The sequence below is a fragment of the Brachyistius frenatus genome, unplaced genomic scaffold (genome assembly GCF_029030835.1).
Source record: "Brachyistius frenatus isolate BFR_SWC_R1_liver_20210118 unplaced genomic scaffold, ASM2903083v1 Contig_62, whole genome shotgun sequence".
Lineage (NCBI taxonomy): Eukaryota > Metazoa > Chordata > Actinopteri > Embiotocidae > Brachyistius > Brachyistius frenatus.
The window spans coordinates 640,001-657,995 of NW_027210661.1; the positions used below are offsets into that span (position 1 = coordinate 640,001).

The 17,995-nt window shown below is 42.1% G+C and overlaps 2 protein-coding genes across 3 annotated transcripts in view; one reads left to right on the forward strand and one right to left on the reverse strand.

The window, feature by feature from the left end:
• The first annotated feature begins 6,522 nt into the window (after positions 1-6,522).
• On the forward strand, positions 6,523-10,022 carry LOC138625408 (uncharacterized membrane protein C3orf80 homolog). The gene has a single exon (XM_069706307.1). The coding sequence runs from the start codon at positions 6,703-6,705 to the stop codon at positions 7,345-7,347; it is 645 nt and encodes a 214-aa protein (XP_069562408.1). The 5' UTR covers positions 6,523-6,702; the 3' UTR covers positions 7,348-10,022.
• An 852-nt stretch (positions 10,023-10,874) lies between these two features.
• ift80 (intraflagellar transport 80 homolog (Chlamydomonas)) overlaps positions 10,875-17,995 on the reverse strand; it is a 32,411-nt gene continuing 25,290 nt past the window's right edge. For both annotated transcript variants that reach the window (XM_069706331.1, XM_069706332.1), the window contains 11 exons: positions 17,473-17,591; positions 16,801-16,875; positions 15,995-16,158; positions 15,841-15,905; positions 14,859-14,994; positions 14,597-14,744; positions 14,336-14,507; positions 12,943-13,032; positions 12,599-12,771; positions 12,304-12,427; positions 10,875-11,622 (listed from right to left, as the gene is read on the reverse strand). In XM_069706331.1, the coding sequence (XP_069562432.1) occupies positions 11,512-11,622; positions 12,304-12,427; positions 12,599-12,771; positions 12,943-13,032; positions 14,336-14,507; positions 14,597-14,744; positions 14,859-14,994; positions 15,841-15,905; positions 15,995-16,158; positions 16,801-16,875; positions 17,473-17,591 (1,377 nt within the window). In that variant the 3' untranslated portion in view covers positions 10,875-11,511. The remainder of the gene's footprint in view (positions 11,623-12,303; positions 12,428-12,598; positions 12,772-12,942; positions 13,033-14,335; positions 14,508-14,596; positions 14,745-14,858; positions 14,995-15,840; positions 15,906-15,994; positions 16,159-16,800; positions 16,876-17,472; positions 17,592-17,995) is intronic.

Here is a 17,995-nt window from a genome sequence, read left to right on the forward strand (position 1 = left end):
TGCTTTAGGTTTAGGGACACAAAGTACTTGGTTAGGTTAGACAATGGTTCGGGCTAAATGTGACAAGGTCGCAGTTTGGTTAGGGGTAGCACCAAACCTACTTCGTTAGAGTCAGGAAAAGATCATCGTTGTGGTTCAAATAAGTAATTTTAGGCAAGTAATGTTATATTTGATCACATTAGTTACGTAACGTATGTTGCGTAAGTTAAATACGTTATGCAAGGAATGGCATTTTTTCTCCCTGGTTAAAAGTCCTGTGTTTGTTTCATCCAGTCACCCCCAGCCTTCGCTTTGCAGACTTTAAGACTCCTTGAACTTTGTCACACGACTTCCATCTCATGACCTCGATCTTTGATCCTGGTCGTACATGCGTGTACTTTTCATGCCTAAGCGAGGCCAAACGTGACGCTGACACAATATCCCCTAGTGGACTAACGGGTGTATTACACACTTTATATGGCTGGACATTTTTCTGGAGCAATGCGATCAGCCTTAACCAAGTTTGACAGTTCAAACCTCAATCTTCCAAACTATTTATGTAAAAAATAAAACATTCTTTACTTGACTTAAAAATTTGGAAGTATCATTTTCTGTTTGCATTCTCTCATTTATATTAAATCATATCTATTCTCTAAGTCATATCAAACTTGCAAAGTTAGATCTTCTTATCCAGGTTGTAATTTTGTATTTTAATATTATAGTGAGTGGACCTGCACAAAACATATTTTCCTGAAATTTGACATGGAATATTTGCCACTTTTGGCAACCCTTGCATCTTGACAACATTTAAAGGACGCAGTCGGAAATGATTAGATGATTGAGTTCTTTGCGAAAGTCATGGGAGTCCTAAAAACATCTTTAAGTTCTGTATCATGTGCAAACTGTACATTTTCTAAGATGTAAGGGGACATCTGTCCTTGATGCTTTTAGTGTGTGAATTTGACACCTACACAGTCCTCCTAAGAGAAGGTCCTGAGAATCTTCCCCCTTTCACCAGAGGGGGTTGGCTTAAATTGTTGTGCATTTTCACATATTAACAGATTTCCTGTCTCTGGACATCCATAAAACTGGTGGGAATAACATAGAAGTAGAGGCCGTAATTGAAGCAACAAAGGGTAAAAGGAGAAGTTCATGTCTGCACGGTCTCGAGGGAACTTGGCTGAAAGTCTTTGAGTTGACTCTTCTGTTCACATTATTTTACACCTTCCCGTTCCTTACACAAACCATCTCCTTATTGCTCTACATCATGCTAAGCCTGACAGCGTTCTGTACAGTGTGTGTGGTGTCATGGCCTCTCTTTTTCATCCATCCTGCTTTCTCTCCATGTTACTGATGCCTTATTTCCAGAGTTCCCCGAGGGAACGCTGTGTTTTCAGGGGCCACGGAAGGACGAGTCCTGGGATATAATGTGGGCATTTGGTAAGCTGAAAGCCGTATTCTAGTCACCTCCTGAGACACAGACCCCCCCCTCCTCTCTCCCCTCCCTTTTTAGTGTGACTCAGCGCAGTAGTGCGGAGGCAGGGGGTCAAAAATCCCCTGCCCTCCGCCCCTGCACTCAAAACATGTGGGAATGGGAAAACTTTATCCTATATTTAACCTCCAGGTGTCTGTCTGGTGTGTGTGTGTGTGTGTGTGTGTGTGTGTGTGTGTGTGTGTGTGTGTGTGTGTGTGTGTGTGTGTGTGTGTGTGTGTGTGTGTGTGTGTGTGTGTGTGTGTGTGTGTGTGTGTGTGTGTGTGTGTGTGAGTACTGAGTCATCTGCAGCTGGGTGGTGGACTGGTTATCTTGTACGCAAAAATGAAGTTACCCTTGCTCTTGGGGTCAGTTGGGGGCTTTTAGCAGACTTGGAAAAGCTGTGCGTCAGCTCGGTAATACTCCGCAGCCTCCTCCCTCTGATAAGAACTCTCTCCATTAAATCTGTTGGAGGTTAGATGTATGTGCATTAGATATGTGCAAAATATTAGAATCTAAAGTAAAGAGGCAGCGACCATAACTGTAAATACAGTAAGACACACAGTATCACGCAGAAGCATAATACACATGTCATGGTTAGTTTCAGGCACCGAAACTTAACTTAAGAAATCTACATTGACTTTTGCTTTTTGATGGTCTTGAGCACGAGTCCCGCATTTGTCACATCCAACCATCCACAACGTCATCCCTACACTGACCCTGGTCATATGACCTCCGTCACATGACCTCCCTACTTGACCCTGGTCACATGCGTGTGCTTTTCACGCCTGGGCCATGCAAAACGTAACACTGAGTTGGTATCCTCTGGTGTATTACTCGCTTTGGTGCAATACTGGGATATAGAGAAGAGAACCTGCTGTCCTCTTAACTAGATAACAACACTAAGTTTGATGCAGCAGAAAAACAGCTCCTGCCGAGTAAGAGTAAAATGTCTTCCCTAAATTAACACTTGATTAATACACAGGGTTTTACACAGGGTGTCCGGATATAGTTATGCCTGTGGCAGTGTATTTCCAAAAGGTAAAGAGACAGTGGAAGATTCATAGTACACTACATAAAAACTTTCCTGGCAGCTAGATGTTCCCATTTGAAAAGAAAGCAACAATGCTGAGTCAAATCACTTACTACTATGAACCATCAAACCTGTCTAAATGATAGCAGTCTATTATGGCTTAAGCTCATCATAAGGGCAACCTTATAAGGTTATTCTTCATAAAGTCAAAACGTCCAGCTCAGCACAAACCCCTCAGCCCTCTTGATTTATTAAGAGCAATGAGAGTGATTCCCATGAGACAGAAAAGGGGTTTTACCCCTCTCTCTTCAGCTGAGGAGTTTTTGGCTTCCGAGAGCAGTTTTTTAAAGTCTTTCTCCTCAAAGGAAGTCTGAATTCTGATTCATCTCCACGCCAAAAACTACACAAAGCTGAGAGAACGAGCCACACTGAGGTAACAGGCGCACACTTTCGCTCAAACCTATTTGCTAGGCGTTACCACATCCACATGCTTGTTCAGAAGCATCAAATCTATGCAGCGCTTTAAGTCAGACTGTGCAGGGACCTGTGCCACGTCACCCATCCTGGCTTCCATCCATCTCGTCTCGATCTACCTCATTTAGTCTAGTGATGCAAAAAATAGAAAACAATGCTTGAGACTTTACAAAGACACCCACACAAACAAACTAAAACATAAATACAGTTGCTCTGTACTCTCAACACGCACAGTCCGAACACTTTAAGACCTCCGAGCCAGCAGAGCGATAAGATTAGAGGAAGTATGTGGGTGTGAAATAGCTGTGGTGTGGGACTTTCTGGATTCACACAATCCACACTGACTGCAGGCCCTGCTTTTTATTAGAGTTCAAGCTGATGGGAATACACAGACGCTGATGACACCCACACACGTATCCTGCACAGATACAGAATTTACACTCAGACATTAAACAAGCCAAAAATGAAAGCATCAACTCTCCATTGTCTGCAAATTCAGACACAACTCTTCCTACACATGTTTACCCAGAAATAGATTCTTTCCATAATGTATGTTTGAGGAGGCTACACACTGCCGTGATGATATACACCTGGTTATATTTTACGATCAGTACATCATGTCATGCAAATGTGACATTGTTTCCTTAGATACAGCAAGTAAAGACGCTGCAGAGGCTGAACTTGGTCTCAGGACAGTAACCTTGAGGTTGTGACTTCTGCTCTGGAGCAAACAAAGCGAAACCCAGAGCCATCAGTGGGTCCATTAACAAAGCCAGAGGCCTGACAAAGCTTTCTTTGTTTCATAATTAATGCAAACGTGATAACCGTGACATTGACTGTTGGGCAGGCCGTATACATCAACATCTCTGACACGTGAAAATGAACGCGACCATTCATCATGACACAGGGCTAATGGACCCCTCAAGACTGAATTATTAAGCACAATACAAGAGACCTTTGTGCCAGATTAATGGAAGCATACAGCACAGCACATTTCTTCCAGAGATATAGTATATTCAGAGTTATCACTGTAATTGTTGGCCACACAGAAGACTGAAACTTATCAAATTATTGTGTGAATTAATGGAACGGGAGCACAGTCGCCCTGGTGTTGGCTGGTGTTAACAGCTTTGTTTTGTATAAACTTCCTCTCTCTCCTCTTCTACATCTGTCTACAAGTATTAGTTTCTTCCTCTGTGTACATAGAGGACTCAAATCTCCTGACGGAAACTCTGCTTTCTGTAAATATACAAAGCATTATTAAGAACACTTGTTCTATTCTGTTTCTTTTGGGATGTAATAGGTCTCCAATTAGTTTGATGTGTTTGCTAAAAGCTGCTCATGGATGGACAGAGAACAAGAAATAAAGGAGGGGGGGAGGGGATTGAGGGAGGGGGAGAGATAAAGAGAAAATGCTTTCAATCAATCTTACTCACACAAGCACAGCACTTTGCGGTGGATTTTAAGGGAAATAAGGGCAGGATGTTGTTGGTCAGAAACAGACTTGAGGAGGAGGTAAAGTAAAGTAGAGAATGAAGATAAACAACAGAGAATAAGCAGAGGATTGTATTTTAATACATTGTTTATTATCGCATTTACATAATTGCTTACTTGTGTGTAATTAGAGTGACCAAAATAACAAATGTCCTCAATTTCTCCTCTGTACTGTGGAGGTAGCAGCATTTTTCGAATTTCCAGACACTGCAAAGAGTGAAAGCTGTGATTAAAAATAGCAGATGTTCCCTGTAGTCATCAATAAGAGCTCCGAGAGGCAGAACTGCTGGGAAAGCCCTCAGAATATTGGCCTATAAAGGGTCTCTGAACTCTCAGAGCCACGATCCATGAGCTATTGATTGTTTATTTGGTTAGAAGGTTGCATTGTGATCACATTTCCCTAAACGAGGTAGATTACAGAAAGAAATACGATGCTGCATAAATTAGGTTTCATGATGCTACCCTTCTACTGAATTTCACGTCATAATGCTCCTGTAATTAGATTTGGTGTACTGTGCATTAGGCCTTGTTTAGGGAAAGAAAGGAATACACACTGGCTATTAGTGACAAACAGTAACTAAGACGGACGACGTGAAATCTTTCTGTAAACTGAACGGATTCGCCACAATTTAAATTATGAAGTCTTGATCAAATACTGTCAGGGCCATATCACTACGATCCCTTTATTTGAAAATATGGTCACAGGCTGTCTTAATATCATAACTATTCACTTCAGAGAAGAGACAACCATCATTTCAGACCCAAGAAGGACAAAAGCCTTTGAAAAATAAATAATATGGGCCAATCTATACAACCGTGACAAAAACTCATTCAAAGAGTCACTAATTCATTGCAATACAACAATGAATGCAGACTGGATTAATCAATCAGTTAATATTCAGTACTTGTAGGACCTTCGTGAGCTGTCTGTCATTCTTGGATGTGGTCCAAAGGAACATCTTTACTTTAAATTAACACGTTGGGCGAGGAGACTATCATTTAAACTGGAGATTAAGTTTTATGGTTATGTTCTTTAGTGCTGCAGACACATGGTCCTCTAGGGTGATGCTGAACTAATGCCAATCCAGACACTCCCCTAATGGGGGGGCCATTACAATCCACATTGCCAGAACTATTCATTTTTTATGAGCGGGGTAGATCTGTTGGCGCCTGCTATAAGAGGCATTCACCATCACTGGTTATCTGGCACTTTATCCATACAGGATTCAGTCCAGGGAAAGTTTACAGCCTGGTTTGGTCTTTGGGGGGCAATAGATCATGAAGTGGGATCTGGGGACGAGCACGCATCCTTCGGGGGAGGTGCGGAACCATAGTGGTGGACTGGTATTGAGTGGATTTACTTAATTTTAGGCACTTGTACTTTACGTCAGTATTTTTCATATATGTATATATATACATATATATACTTATATATAATTAGCTCCATCACAACCAACTACAACATAAACATGCTATCAATTAATGCATCTAGCATGATAATAATTTACAGAATGAGAGTTTCCTGCACTACTGTTACTTTAAGTGCAATTAACCTGCAATTCTTGACATTTTCAAAGCAGGATCTTTATTGGTAATTAAGAATTTCTGCACTGCAGTGTTATTTTCCTGGAGGATCTCAATACTCCCCCTACCACTACAGAACGGAGACTACTTTACTTTTACAGGGTATCAGAACACAGTATATGGATTTTCACTCTCCCATCTGTGGCTGTCACACCCTCCTCCATACATCTTCTTTTTTGGATTCTTACCCAACAACATAAATCATGGGGCTCTGCAGCAACAGTGCACTTAGTTAATCTAAGAGGCAGATTGCAGATCTGTGATAGGTGAGATCACAAGTCTTTTGTGCAGAACAGTTCAGGTAAGGTTAAATATGACGATGTCAAGTGATGGGGACCATATCCGGTTTCACTGGCATAATGCTGGCAACCTCATAAAAATGTCTTCACGTAATAATGATGTAAGATTATTCATGATTCTCATCACTGTTCCCTCCAGACACTGATGTTGCTCCACTCCTATCGCCCACAGCAGACAGGTCGTCCTCAACAGGGGGCACCTGCTGTCCTGCTCCGCGCTGCAGTAGCTGTCACAGCACATGATTAGAGCACAGCTGGAAAGAAAGGCAGTCCTGTAACACCTGAGCGGACTTAAACATTAACAGCATCGTACGCGCGGGAGACGCAACACGCGCATTGGGCTACTTCCAATCCCGGGAGATCCAGAAATGATGCCCCGTCTGCCGGGCGGCGGCAAAACAACGTACTCGGGCACCTTTTTGTCAGCATGCCTGATCTCCGCCTGTCAAGCCCTCCAGAGCTGCGGGGAGGTCCAGTGCGGAGATGGCCATCAGTGCTGTCCGCCCATCGTCACCGGGAACGGCAGCGCCAGCTCCACGGTGCGCTGCTGCAAGCTCCCTATCCACATCTTCTTCGACAACGTAGGCTGGTTTACGAGGAAGCTGTCGGGCATCCTGATCCTGTTACTGCTCTTTGCCATGGGTTACTTCATCCAGCGGATCATCTGCCCGCGGCCCCGCCGGCATCCGAACCACGACCGCAGCGAGGAGCCCTCCCTCTTTCACGGGCACCCATCGGCGTCCCAGGATTCCCTGTTGGACCGGTACCCCGAATACAGCCTCGGGGACTTCGCCTCTCCGAACCTGCCAGCCTACGACGAGGTTAAATATTTACCCACATATGAGGAAAGCATGCAAGAGATGCACAGAGACCGGTCTGATGACAACTTGTTGTCGGAAAACGAGAGGGGCAGAGTGAGAGCAACAGGACCGAGACCCGGAGACCAGACACGGGATGTCCTGGAAGTGTCAGGACCGCAACAAAGCCCAAGGACATCTCGGAACTCTGTCTGACGGACAACAGAGATTGGGCAACGCTACAGAAACAATATATAGCATTCTTATTTTAATATCATCAGGGTAATTATCTTGCTGAAACTCAAGTGCAATTAGGCTATAATCCTGAATGTAAAGAATAAAGGAGAAGGCTGAGAAAATGTAGGTGTTTTCTAAGATTATAGAGGATTACTCGCCTTTTGTATGCAAATGTCCGCTTGGGTTAAAGGAGATTATAAAACAAGCGCAGGCGGCTGGAATTGACGCTCTTTGTGCTGCAACCAGCAAAATTGGCTTCGGTACAATCGCATTAAGTTTTACTTCAGCACCTCAATTTTAAGTGGCACCGTGAAACAGTTCTCTTGTCTAATTCTCGCCTATTCTCACTCATAATGCTAAATATTCTGCTGGACTTGAAAATTCTGCTTTTCTTTTTTGTAGTCTTTATTGAATTTGCATCCAAAAGGACGAATTTTTTTTTCTTTTTCTCAGCAACCTGAAATGTAGACTAGAAGAGGCAGTGAAGGGATTAATATCAATTTTAATACTTTCTGAAGCACACATTTTTACCAGCCAGCTCTGGAGCCTGTTCATTTATAGCTTATCAGCATGAAAGCAATATTCCATTCACACTTCACTGGGAGCTGATAGATGAGTGTTATATCAGTGACCTGGGCCATATTTGATGTGTCTGCATGAGAGCTGAAAAGTGCAGTTTTTTTTTTTTTTTTAAACTGCTTAGATCCTGGGAGCTGTATTGCCTGGGGCTGTACAGCTCCTAGGCTCTGAATTCAGGACAAACAATGGCAGAGATTACAGCTGGCATACTGATGTGGTGTAAGCTGCCAAGAGACAAAGTTGTATTTTAAGGATAGCATGTCAGACAAGATCACAACTGCGGCCCAAAGCAGAACGAACAGTATATAGCTCAGACGAAGCAAAGGACAAAGGGACAAAACAGGAAATATGCATGAGACAGGAGGCAGTGATTTCTTTGTTCTGGCAGAGTGAAGATGCAAAGTGATACCTTCAAACCCACTTGGGTGTCGGTCATACGTGTGTAACTGTCCTAATCAAACCAGAAGCGCTGCTACAAACTGAAAAAAGGCTTCACACAAATCATTACAGGCTTAATAGCATTTTTTGTGGATAAAAGCTTTTCTAATTATGGCCTCATTGTGTTACAAGTACTGAAAAGTGTCATTTGGCTATACTTTACCTTGTCATGAGCTAGCTGTCTGGTAAACAGTAACACGTATTGCATTGCTCCTATCATTAGTTCGAGGCCAAAAGAGAATAAGATGCGTAAATTACAAAGAGAATCTGAATTGTATCCAGTCAAAGGTGTACATCTTTTGTATGACCAATTGAGCAAAACACAATTACATCTGGTTTACCATCATAGAAGGCTCAGAAAACATGCAAATATTCACATTTGAGAGGCCAGAACCTGCAGTTTTGGATAATTTGCTTGAAAAATTATTAAAACAACTATCAATAAATTGTAAAAAAAAATAGTTGCAGATTAATTTTTTGTCAATTTGATTTAAAAAAAATAAAACTAACTTATTCTTCTGTCCTGAAAGTGTTATTAGTTTATAAACGGTGCAGCTTTACCCCTTCAAAGATGTATAAGCAGGTGTAAAGCAGATAGTGACCCTCACCGCATCCAAATCCTCTCAACTGATTTATCTGTGAAGTTTCAGTGAGGTTACACCAGAAAGACCAATGTATACTCATTAGGACAAAGTAGTATCAGGCAGTATGTTAAAGCATTATTGATCACCACAATAAGTAAAACTTCAACGTCTGTCAAATGTTAAGAAGAAGAACTATCTGTTTCTTCAAAACTACCATTTACAATTAGAGACCTTGAGCTCAGCTAATGCTTTGGACACTAAAAGTCTGAGAGGGATTGTGGTGGCTTGTGTGTAATCCAATACCACCACACCATGATGGCAGAGCTAGAAGTGATCACTGATGGCTTTCTTTTCCTGAGGGAAATTTGTGGGCGGGTGGAGTTTGCACTTAAAAGCATTAAATCCATGCGTAAAACCCAGTGATGGTTAGATGAGGTGAAGCGTGTGACCCTGAGAAGCATGGAGCAACGTACGAGTCCTGCTCAAACCGTAAGAGGTGTGAATGTTGCGTTTCATTCTCTCCCTTCAAGTCGCTGTAGTTCCTTGAGAACCAGCTCTCATATTTGAGCTCTAACAATAAAGCTTGTACATCCCCTGTCAGTGGAAAAGACGGTGACATAGTTGGTTTTCATTTCCGAAAATGCACATATTAAAATCCCAAAATATATGATATGTGCACAAAATATAGAGGCATGGATGGAAGAAAAAGCTGAAATGGAAACAAAGACAGGGAAAATACAGTATGCACACACACTCACACAAAATGGATTTTGAATCTGCGCCCACAATCCAGTTATTCTATTGCTCACTGGACCAAAGAACAGATAAACTAGAGGTCAAATCAATGAGCATTATCCTCCTCAGAACTTTTACATTATATCCAGGAAGTACATTTTTTGGGAAGCTGCATTACTTGGCTACCTATTCAATGTGGAAACTTGTCAGTCTTTGAATGTGGCTTTATTGTAATAAAAGAACAGTATCTATTTGCTATTGTGTGTTGGGGAGTTTAAAAAATATGAAACACTTCCACGGGCCATTCATTTTTCAGAAGACACCACAGAAACTTAAAAATGAACAGAATCTAAATTTGACTTTTATATTCTTAATTTAAAGTTAAGGCTAAAAATGTAATGCAGCGTGTTGAATATAGGTCTAATTGCCCATAGGCAACGTTTCCTGGCAACATAACTGAGGTTGGCACTGTGTTGTTTGAAAGGAGTCATGAATATGACACACTATTTCATTTCAATTCTCTTCAAAGTGTGTGGCCACTCTCAGTGGTAATTCATGTGAAACCTGTTTTCTCACTGATAAGTCTTTTCATAGATTAATGTTGTTTGATCTAGATGACTATGTTTTATCGCACAGTGAGAAGGCTTAGAAAGCCAGCAGATAGAAAGAGATAAATAAGAGAAAGACAGTGAGTTAGAGACTTTGGCTAAAAGCAGCCGGTGTACAGCGTGCTGAGCACAAAAAAAAAGGCAACAGCAAGAGAGTGCGAACCCATTGAGAGATTTTCCTACACCTACTGTTTTCTCTGATGTTTCAGCCTCTGTGGCCACTCACAGTTTCATGGATTGTGTCGATCGCTCTCTATATCTTCCCACATCCTCGTCATATAGTCTAGAAGCTGTTTCTGGAGAACCCTGAGTCAGATCTTCTCCCTCCCGGGCCACTAAAGGAGATGGATTGGCTATAATGGTTTGCTGATGTACTGGCTCTCTGCCAACCAGGGGGTGGAGCTCCATGGCAAGCAGTTGGTTTCACACCTCGGCAGAAAAGGAAATACAAGAATAATTCAAAGAGTAGCCCTACTGTGGACATATTGGACTGTAAAACACATATGCACCCAGAAATAGCTTCTGGGTATAACTGCAAAGCTCACAAAACATCTCAAACATACTCACTTCACTGGTTTATATAAAACATGTGAATCATCAAGACATTAAAGGTATTCGAAAAATAGAAAAAGCAAAGCAGAAGAGAATTTTCGGAACAAATATATACAATGCTTCCATCTGCTTTATTAAGTGACATTCTTTCTAGTGTTTACAGAAGGCAAAGTTTTGAACGTATAAACTGTAAAAATATATTGCCATAAAAATAAAAAATAAAGTGAAACTGACAGGAAAGCACACATTTGACACCAAATCTATTTTGACAAATGGAAATAGACAGTCTGAAACAATTGAAATCTTTAATTTTTACAGAAAGTTGTTGTCCTGAGAAATACAGACACTCTTATCAAAACCATTTTCATTCACACACAGAAACCAGCTACAATTTAAAATGTGTTGCAAATGATTCCTAATACACAGCATATGTCACAAGAGTATGTGAGTGTGTTTGAGTTAAAGTGAAGTGTCATATTTTTCACAATCTATTAATATTCACTTCTCCAAATGTTCCCTTTTGTTTCTACGTAAAGTTAAGGTACTTACTGTAACTTATGGTGGATATTGTACCTCAAGTAAAGATCCTTTTTTTTTGTTATTACAATGACATAGAGTCAAACCACATAAAGTGAACCCTCTGAAAATTAACGCCGCGAGGCCACACTGCTCCTCACAGGGACGCTGGCAGCTTTCTCTCTCTCTTTAGACAGCTCCATCTCTATTTTTGCCTGGATTTTTTCCCAGTCCACCTCAACCTGAAAGAGAGACACAGAGATGAGATGAAATCAGATTAGATGAGATACACTATTTTGCTTTGATCAATATGCGATTGATAACCGGTGCTAGCAGCAGCACATTATTTAGCAGTGGGGGTTAGCTTCTTCCAAACAGGGGTTAGCCTCTATTAAAAAAAAAAAAGAAAAACCTTGTAGTAATTCCAAAGTTGTCTTATTTAAATGTTGTGAACTCTTAGCTGGTGTTCTGATGTTACCCAGAAGCAGGCGTATATTCAGGAGTCTACTAATTTTATTTAGAGTTGAAGGGTGTAGCTGAGGTTGGGGCTTCTGGAGACCTCTGTGTAGCCAAGATAGCTGCCGCTGCACAAAATACGATGAGGCAGGGATCACATTGGCCACCTTCAATGTCTTTCATTCCTTCAAACGCTAGCTCAGGCAGAGGACATCACCAAGTACAGATTTGCCTTCTTTTTTTGTTGTTGTTGTTGTTGTTGTTTAATTTAATGTTAACTGTTCTGATTGGATGGCTTAAGGAGAAGCCAAAGTGACATCATGGGTTTATCCTCGAACCCAACTTTGTATCAACTGGAGTGTATAAGCAGTGCATAAAAAGTTTACAACCTATGGGAAACAATTAGGAATCGACCCCGCTGCCTAAATCAGTTCCCACAGTGCAGCGGACAGGCTGCTCTAACTTACCCCCTCGGAGTACTGCAGGAATCTCTTATTGGTCTCCTTCCTGCCAAATTTCTGTAGGAACTTGTCCCTATAGGCCAGCACGGTGTCCACATGGGTCTTGTGTTTGACTGCCAGCTCCAGTGCCCTGGACAAAAAAAATTAGAAGATGCAGGTTGGGATGCATCCAGTATGAACAAACATGCTTCATCCTAACTACATGTAACTCTTTCACGTCTGAGAAAAGGCATGTTATAAAAGTACTTATTGTCCCTCTCCTTTCAGCTGTACCTTCGTACACATGAAAACCCAATCATACCTCTCCCAGTTGAAAAGGTCAATGTTGACTTGTATGGCCTGGTAGATGAGACCAGCTTGTAACAGAGTGACCTCAGCCTCCTGGACCTGACCACTGAACATCAGCATGTGGGCCAAGGACGACTCCTTAGATGGCTGCTCCTTTATAAAGTTGATGTACTGCACCCTGGGCAACTGAAAGAGGAGAGGATATGGAGCGAGATTGTTAATAAAATACCATATCTCTTTGACTTATTTCCTGTCAGTATCACTGCAGTTTCAATGAATTCAACTGTGTGTGTGTGTATTTGTGTTGGCAAAAAAAAAAAAAAATCACGTGTTCAAATGAATCAGCAATGCTCTTACCTCTCCAATGGCAGCATAGGCCATCTCGGCTGTGGTCAGCTCCCTGTTTGCCATCGCCATACCAGCAAGACATGTCCACAATGATTGGTCCTAAGTGTATGGGGAGGAGACGCAAAGAGCATATTTAAATGACAAAATGACCTTGCACACACATTTTTTAATATGTTTCCATTTTTAACCTTATTCCCTCCCCAATATACTTATACCATATATGCAATTATGTATGTACTGTACATACAGTTGTATATACAAGTTTGGCCACTAGTGGGCAAGTCACACAATTTTGATTTCTGAAGTGAAAAGAATACAACCACTGCAGAAAAAATGTTTATAAAATGACCTCTTTTTCAAATGCTGATCCACTGTTGCCTTTTATTTCATGAACCTGTGGCAGGAGCAAATGTTTGGACACTCTGGGATGCTGATTCAAAGAAGTTTGAGGTGTGTGTGTGTGTGTGTGTGTGTGTGTGTGTGTGTGTGTGTGTGTGTGTGTGTGTGTGTGTGTGTGTGTGTGTGTGTGTGTGTGTGTGTGTGTGTGTGTGTGTGTGTGTGTGTGTGTGTGTGTGTGGACATGCATGACACACACACACAGACATTTGCCGTACACAGACACTGCTTGAGGACATAAACTTAATACAGCTACACCTCCAAACACAATTTCAGGTGAAATCTTCCTTCAGTGCGCCTGTATCACACTTAGATTATAAAACTGTATCTACTGCACATTATGTTTGTGCTCAGAGCTATAAATGACAACATGTATTAACACCTATCAGGTGAGAGCTTACTGACGACAACAACAACAACAACAAGTGTGATTCTGGGAAAAGCCACAATGCCACCGAACTCTTACCAGAAGTGGAGGAGGGAGGGGTCGAGGGAAAAACTCTTAAAACCAATGCCTCTCTCCGTCCCCTTTTGTTCCACCCTCCCCTTCCTACCAGTTGTCCATTTCTCCAGCGTTGTGGTTATTGCATCATTGCACAAGCAGAGACACAGTCCCACACTGTGTTCAGTGTGCGTGAGTAATATACGTTAGGAGTGTCTGCACACGCATACAGCAGAGTGTGTATTTATGAGTGAGGTCTAGAGGGGCTTAATCCGGTAAATGGTGTCACCAGGCTAATTGAAGGCTAATTAAAGCCTGCTGGTCTGGTCCCATAAACCTGTCTGCTACCTTCTCATTTCAGAGTCTCATTCATATACAACATCCATGCATGCGTGTGACATACACCATAGAAGCCTGGACTGTGCTAGAGCCCTGTACTGCAGGATATTTCAAACTGTCCTCAAGTTAATTATATAAATACAAAGGCAAAGCAGAAGAAACTTAGTAAGTGATGCTAAAGACGTAATGCACACTGGGATTTCTTCATACGTGTTGGCATCTTACTTTGGCGAAGCGGCAGAGGCGCAGTGCATCCTCCCAGCGTGCAGCGTTGCTGTATTCGTGCAGGAGGGCCGGGTAGGGAAGTATACTGCTGTACACCAGTGAACCATCTCCTTGGCGTAACGTCACCTTGGTGCCGACGTAGTTCAGAATGTGGGGTGTACGGCTGAACTCACTGAGTTAAAACAAATACATGTGACCACATCTTCACTGTTTGTCATTGCCATTACATATGTGAAAGCAAAAAAAACTGAAGCTATCTACCTGCTGTCCTTTATGCACAGTGTTTTTGGTAGCAGTTCCTTGTCAGTGAAGACAACACTTGGGTAGTACCACACTGTGAACTGGTTGTCTTGGATTCCACACAGGATGTTAGCACCATCATTCCATGCCATACTGTGAACCATACTACCTACAGGACAGAGTACACACACAAGAATCTCATTCATCCAGTGCTGGTTACACTTCTGTATAAAAGAGCATCACTACACATCTTGCCAAGTGAGTTCCCTCCTCCGCCTCTCACCAATTTTGCAGACTTTGGTTTCTCGCCCCACATGACACCCAGAGGTCAAGTAAAGGTCACGGTTCTTGTCTATCAGTGCAATTTTCCTTTCAGTGGATGGGCCACACTGGTCCAGAGCTATTTCCACCACCTCCAGCTATATATAAATGCAGACACACACACACAAGTACAAAGGTAAGAGGGAACAGAGGAGTAAAGGATGGAAGGAGGACAAAAGATCAGGAAAAAAAAAGGAAGGGGGAGAGCGGTTTGCACCGTGACCCAAAAGCCTTTCTGCCAAGTGCGTGTATAAGCGAGAGACATGGAGACACAGAAAGGGTGTGTGTGTGTGTGTGTGTGTGTGTGTGTGTGTGTGTGTGTGTGTGTGTGTGTGTGTGTGTGTGTGTGTGTGTGTGTGTGTGTGTGTGTGTGTGTATACGTGTGTGTGCGTGGATATGTGTGTATGTGTGTGTTTGTGTGTGAACCTGCATGTTTTTTTGGCCCAAGCGTGCTGGCTTTGGTGTAGTATCTTGGAGCTGTGGAGTACTGGCAGACAAACCCATGCTGACAAACAGTAACTACTGCTACCTCTGCTGCTTTTCCTCCTCTTCTAGTTCTTTCCTTCTTTTTGTCTCTTTCTCTTAGTTTAACAACAAAGCCTTGCCCCAATTCTCTTCTTGTGTCTGGATATGTATCTGGATATTGTTTTAACTAAAGACACTCACTCTGAAAATTACATGTGCGGTATATGTGGATGAAACGTAACCAGTTGAATCATGAGTAAAAGAACAGCCGCTGCCTTTAACTAAGGCGTAAAGTTAGCAGGCAAAAATGTTTTCAGCACCAGCCTAGGGTGGAAGCTTACTACAACAAAACGCACTTAAAAGATTAAAAAAAAAAAAAAGAAAAAAAAAATAAAAGTTAACAGACACACAAGTAGGGCTGAAGAACTTCCTTGTTGCCGAAATGCATTTGGTCGAAACAAGGCCAAAGGATTACCCACCTTGTGAGTCAAGGGCTTCCCATCACTAAGGGGTTTTCCAGTCAGAGCGTCAAAGAGAAGGATGACTGTTGAGGGCAAAAGGGGGAGAGAACACAGTAAAACCACAGTCCATCCGATGTATAAAATTTTAATTGTGACAGAGATCCCCCCCCACCTTTCTCATCACTCTTGTCTCGGATGGCGATGGTGTCGTTACTAAGTGAGACACCCTGGGCATTCAGGATGTCAGCTCTCATACCAGGGAACTTGGGGGAGGATATCAATCGACCTTCATAAGAGAATGTATACAACCCTGCTCCATCCACTAGTAGAAAATGTCTGAGAAGGGGAGGCGGAAGAACACAGTGGTTTAGAGTGGAGTAAGTGTACTGTACACAGTATATATATAATTATATATGAAGGGGAGTAAGAAGGGAAGTGAAATAGATCAAATGTTGAGACGTGAAAGAATGAAGAGTCAATAAGAGTTAATTAACTGACACAACAAGGTAATTCAAACATTTACTGCACATCAACACACTGTTAACTTACACAGCGAGACTCATCCAACTCAGCTGTGATTACAAAATGGCCAGTAATCGATTTAGCGCTATGCTGAGTGTCACGGACACTGCACTGAAGTATTGCACAAGAACTACTCCATATTAATCTAATTTCCCCCAGTGGTTTCACTCTCAGCCTTATTGTATGACAGGGCTGCCTAAGCTAGAGCACAGGCCGTGTGTGTGTGTGTGTGTGTGTGTGTGTGTGTGTGTGTGTGTGTGTGTGTGTGTGTGTGTGTGTGTGTGTGTGTGTGTGTGTGTGTGTGTGTGTGTGTGTGTGTGTGTGCGTGCGTGCGTGCGCTTGGCTGCTGCTTGATGAGTGGCCAGTGGCGAGTAATGAAGCATTAGAGAAGCTGATAGACGATCCAACAGCCTGTTCTCTCTCTTGTTGCACTGCTCCTGGAATAGAAAGACTCACTTCTCTGCTTGCAGGATAAGGCTGACTGTTCCCTCCTTCAGGTCAAAGATGAGAGGAGTATTCCAGTTTCTTGAGCTGGCACAAATAAAGAACAACATTTGTGAAAATGCAGTTTTTAATAACAAAGCGTTACGAAAGCGTTAAGAAGTAAGACCCAGAACAGAGAGAGTTACGAAAGACAACAAAACTAAGGAAAAAACTTTGAAAGGCGAAAACATTAACCTAGAGACAGAGAAAGAAGAGTGCAGAGATATGAAATGGCTAAAAAAAACCATTATTACAAAAAGGAAAAACTGGCCTGATACAGATTTTCTCTTGTTATTTATAATAAAGGGCAGATACTGACTGTGTTCTTGATCCTACCATTTGCGTAAGGTGATTTCATCTGATGACATCACCCTAATCTTAGTTAAGATTTGGTTGCTGTTTTACCCCCATCAGGACCAGTTTTTCTATGTTTCTCATTCTATTGCAAATTTTTAGACATATTTTAGCAGTTTTTCTAGCTACATTGCATGGGATCTCATTATATTTCTGTCAGATCCAAAGAGTATCCTCGGGGTTTGAACAGTAAATGTAAAAGTAACATAAGATGATGAGAAAATTCAGACCAGTGTGACTCTGGGATGAGAAGATGAGAAGAGATGAGCAAAAGAGAAGTTGAACACTGACTTGTAGACATAGCACTGCAGGGAAGTGGCGACCACGAGGTGACCGTATGCCAGAGAGGCTTTGATGACTCGATCTCTGAACTCCAATATGTCCACTGCATCGTTCAGCACATTCCTCACCTGTAAAAGAAGAGGGAAAGGAGAAAGAGGCAAAAAGATGAGTAAAGTAAAAAAGCAAGAGTAGGGTTGACTAGATATCACAGAAATTACTGAACAGGCATAAACTTGACAGTACTGAGCAAAAACGTAACATTTAAACACGCAAACACCCAAAGAGGCAGACAGCGGCTTCACTAACAGAGCGCTGAACACAGTCACGTACACATTGGAGCGTTCTTAATATACACAGGAAACAGTGTACAGTATGTCCAAGTATACATAGGTCAACTGTGGTTAGAGGAGGCAGTTTTTACTGTTTTAAGTGCGTGCGTGCAGTGGTTGGTATTCATTTTTTCACCTGCATAGATAAATACTTCCCTCCAGCTCTCTTGCTGTGAATGAATGAAAGAGCCTTTTCCAACTCC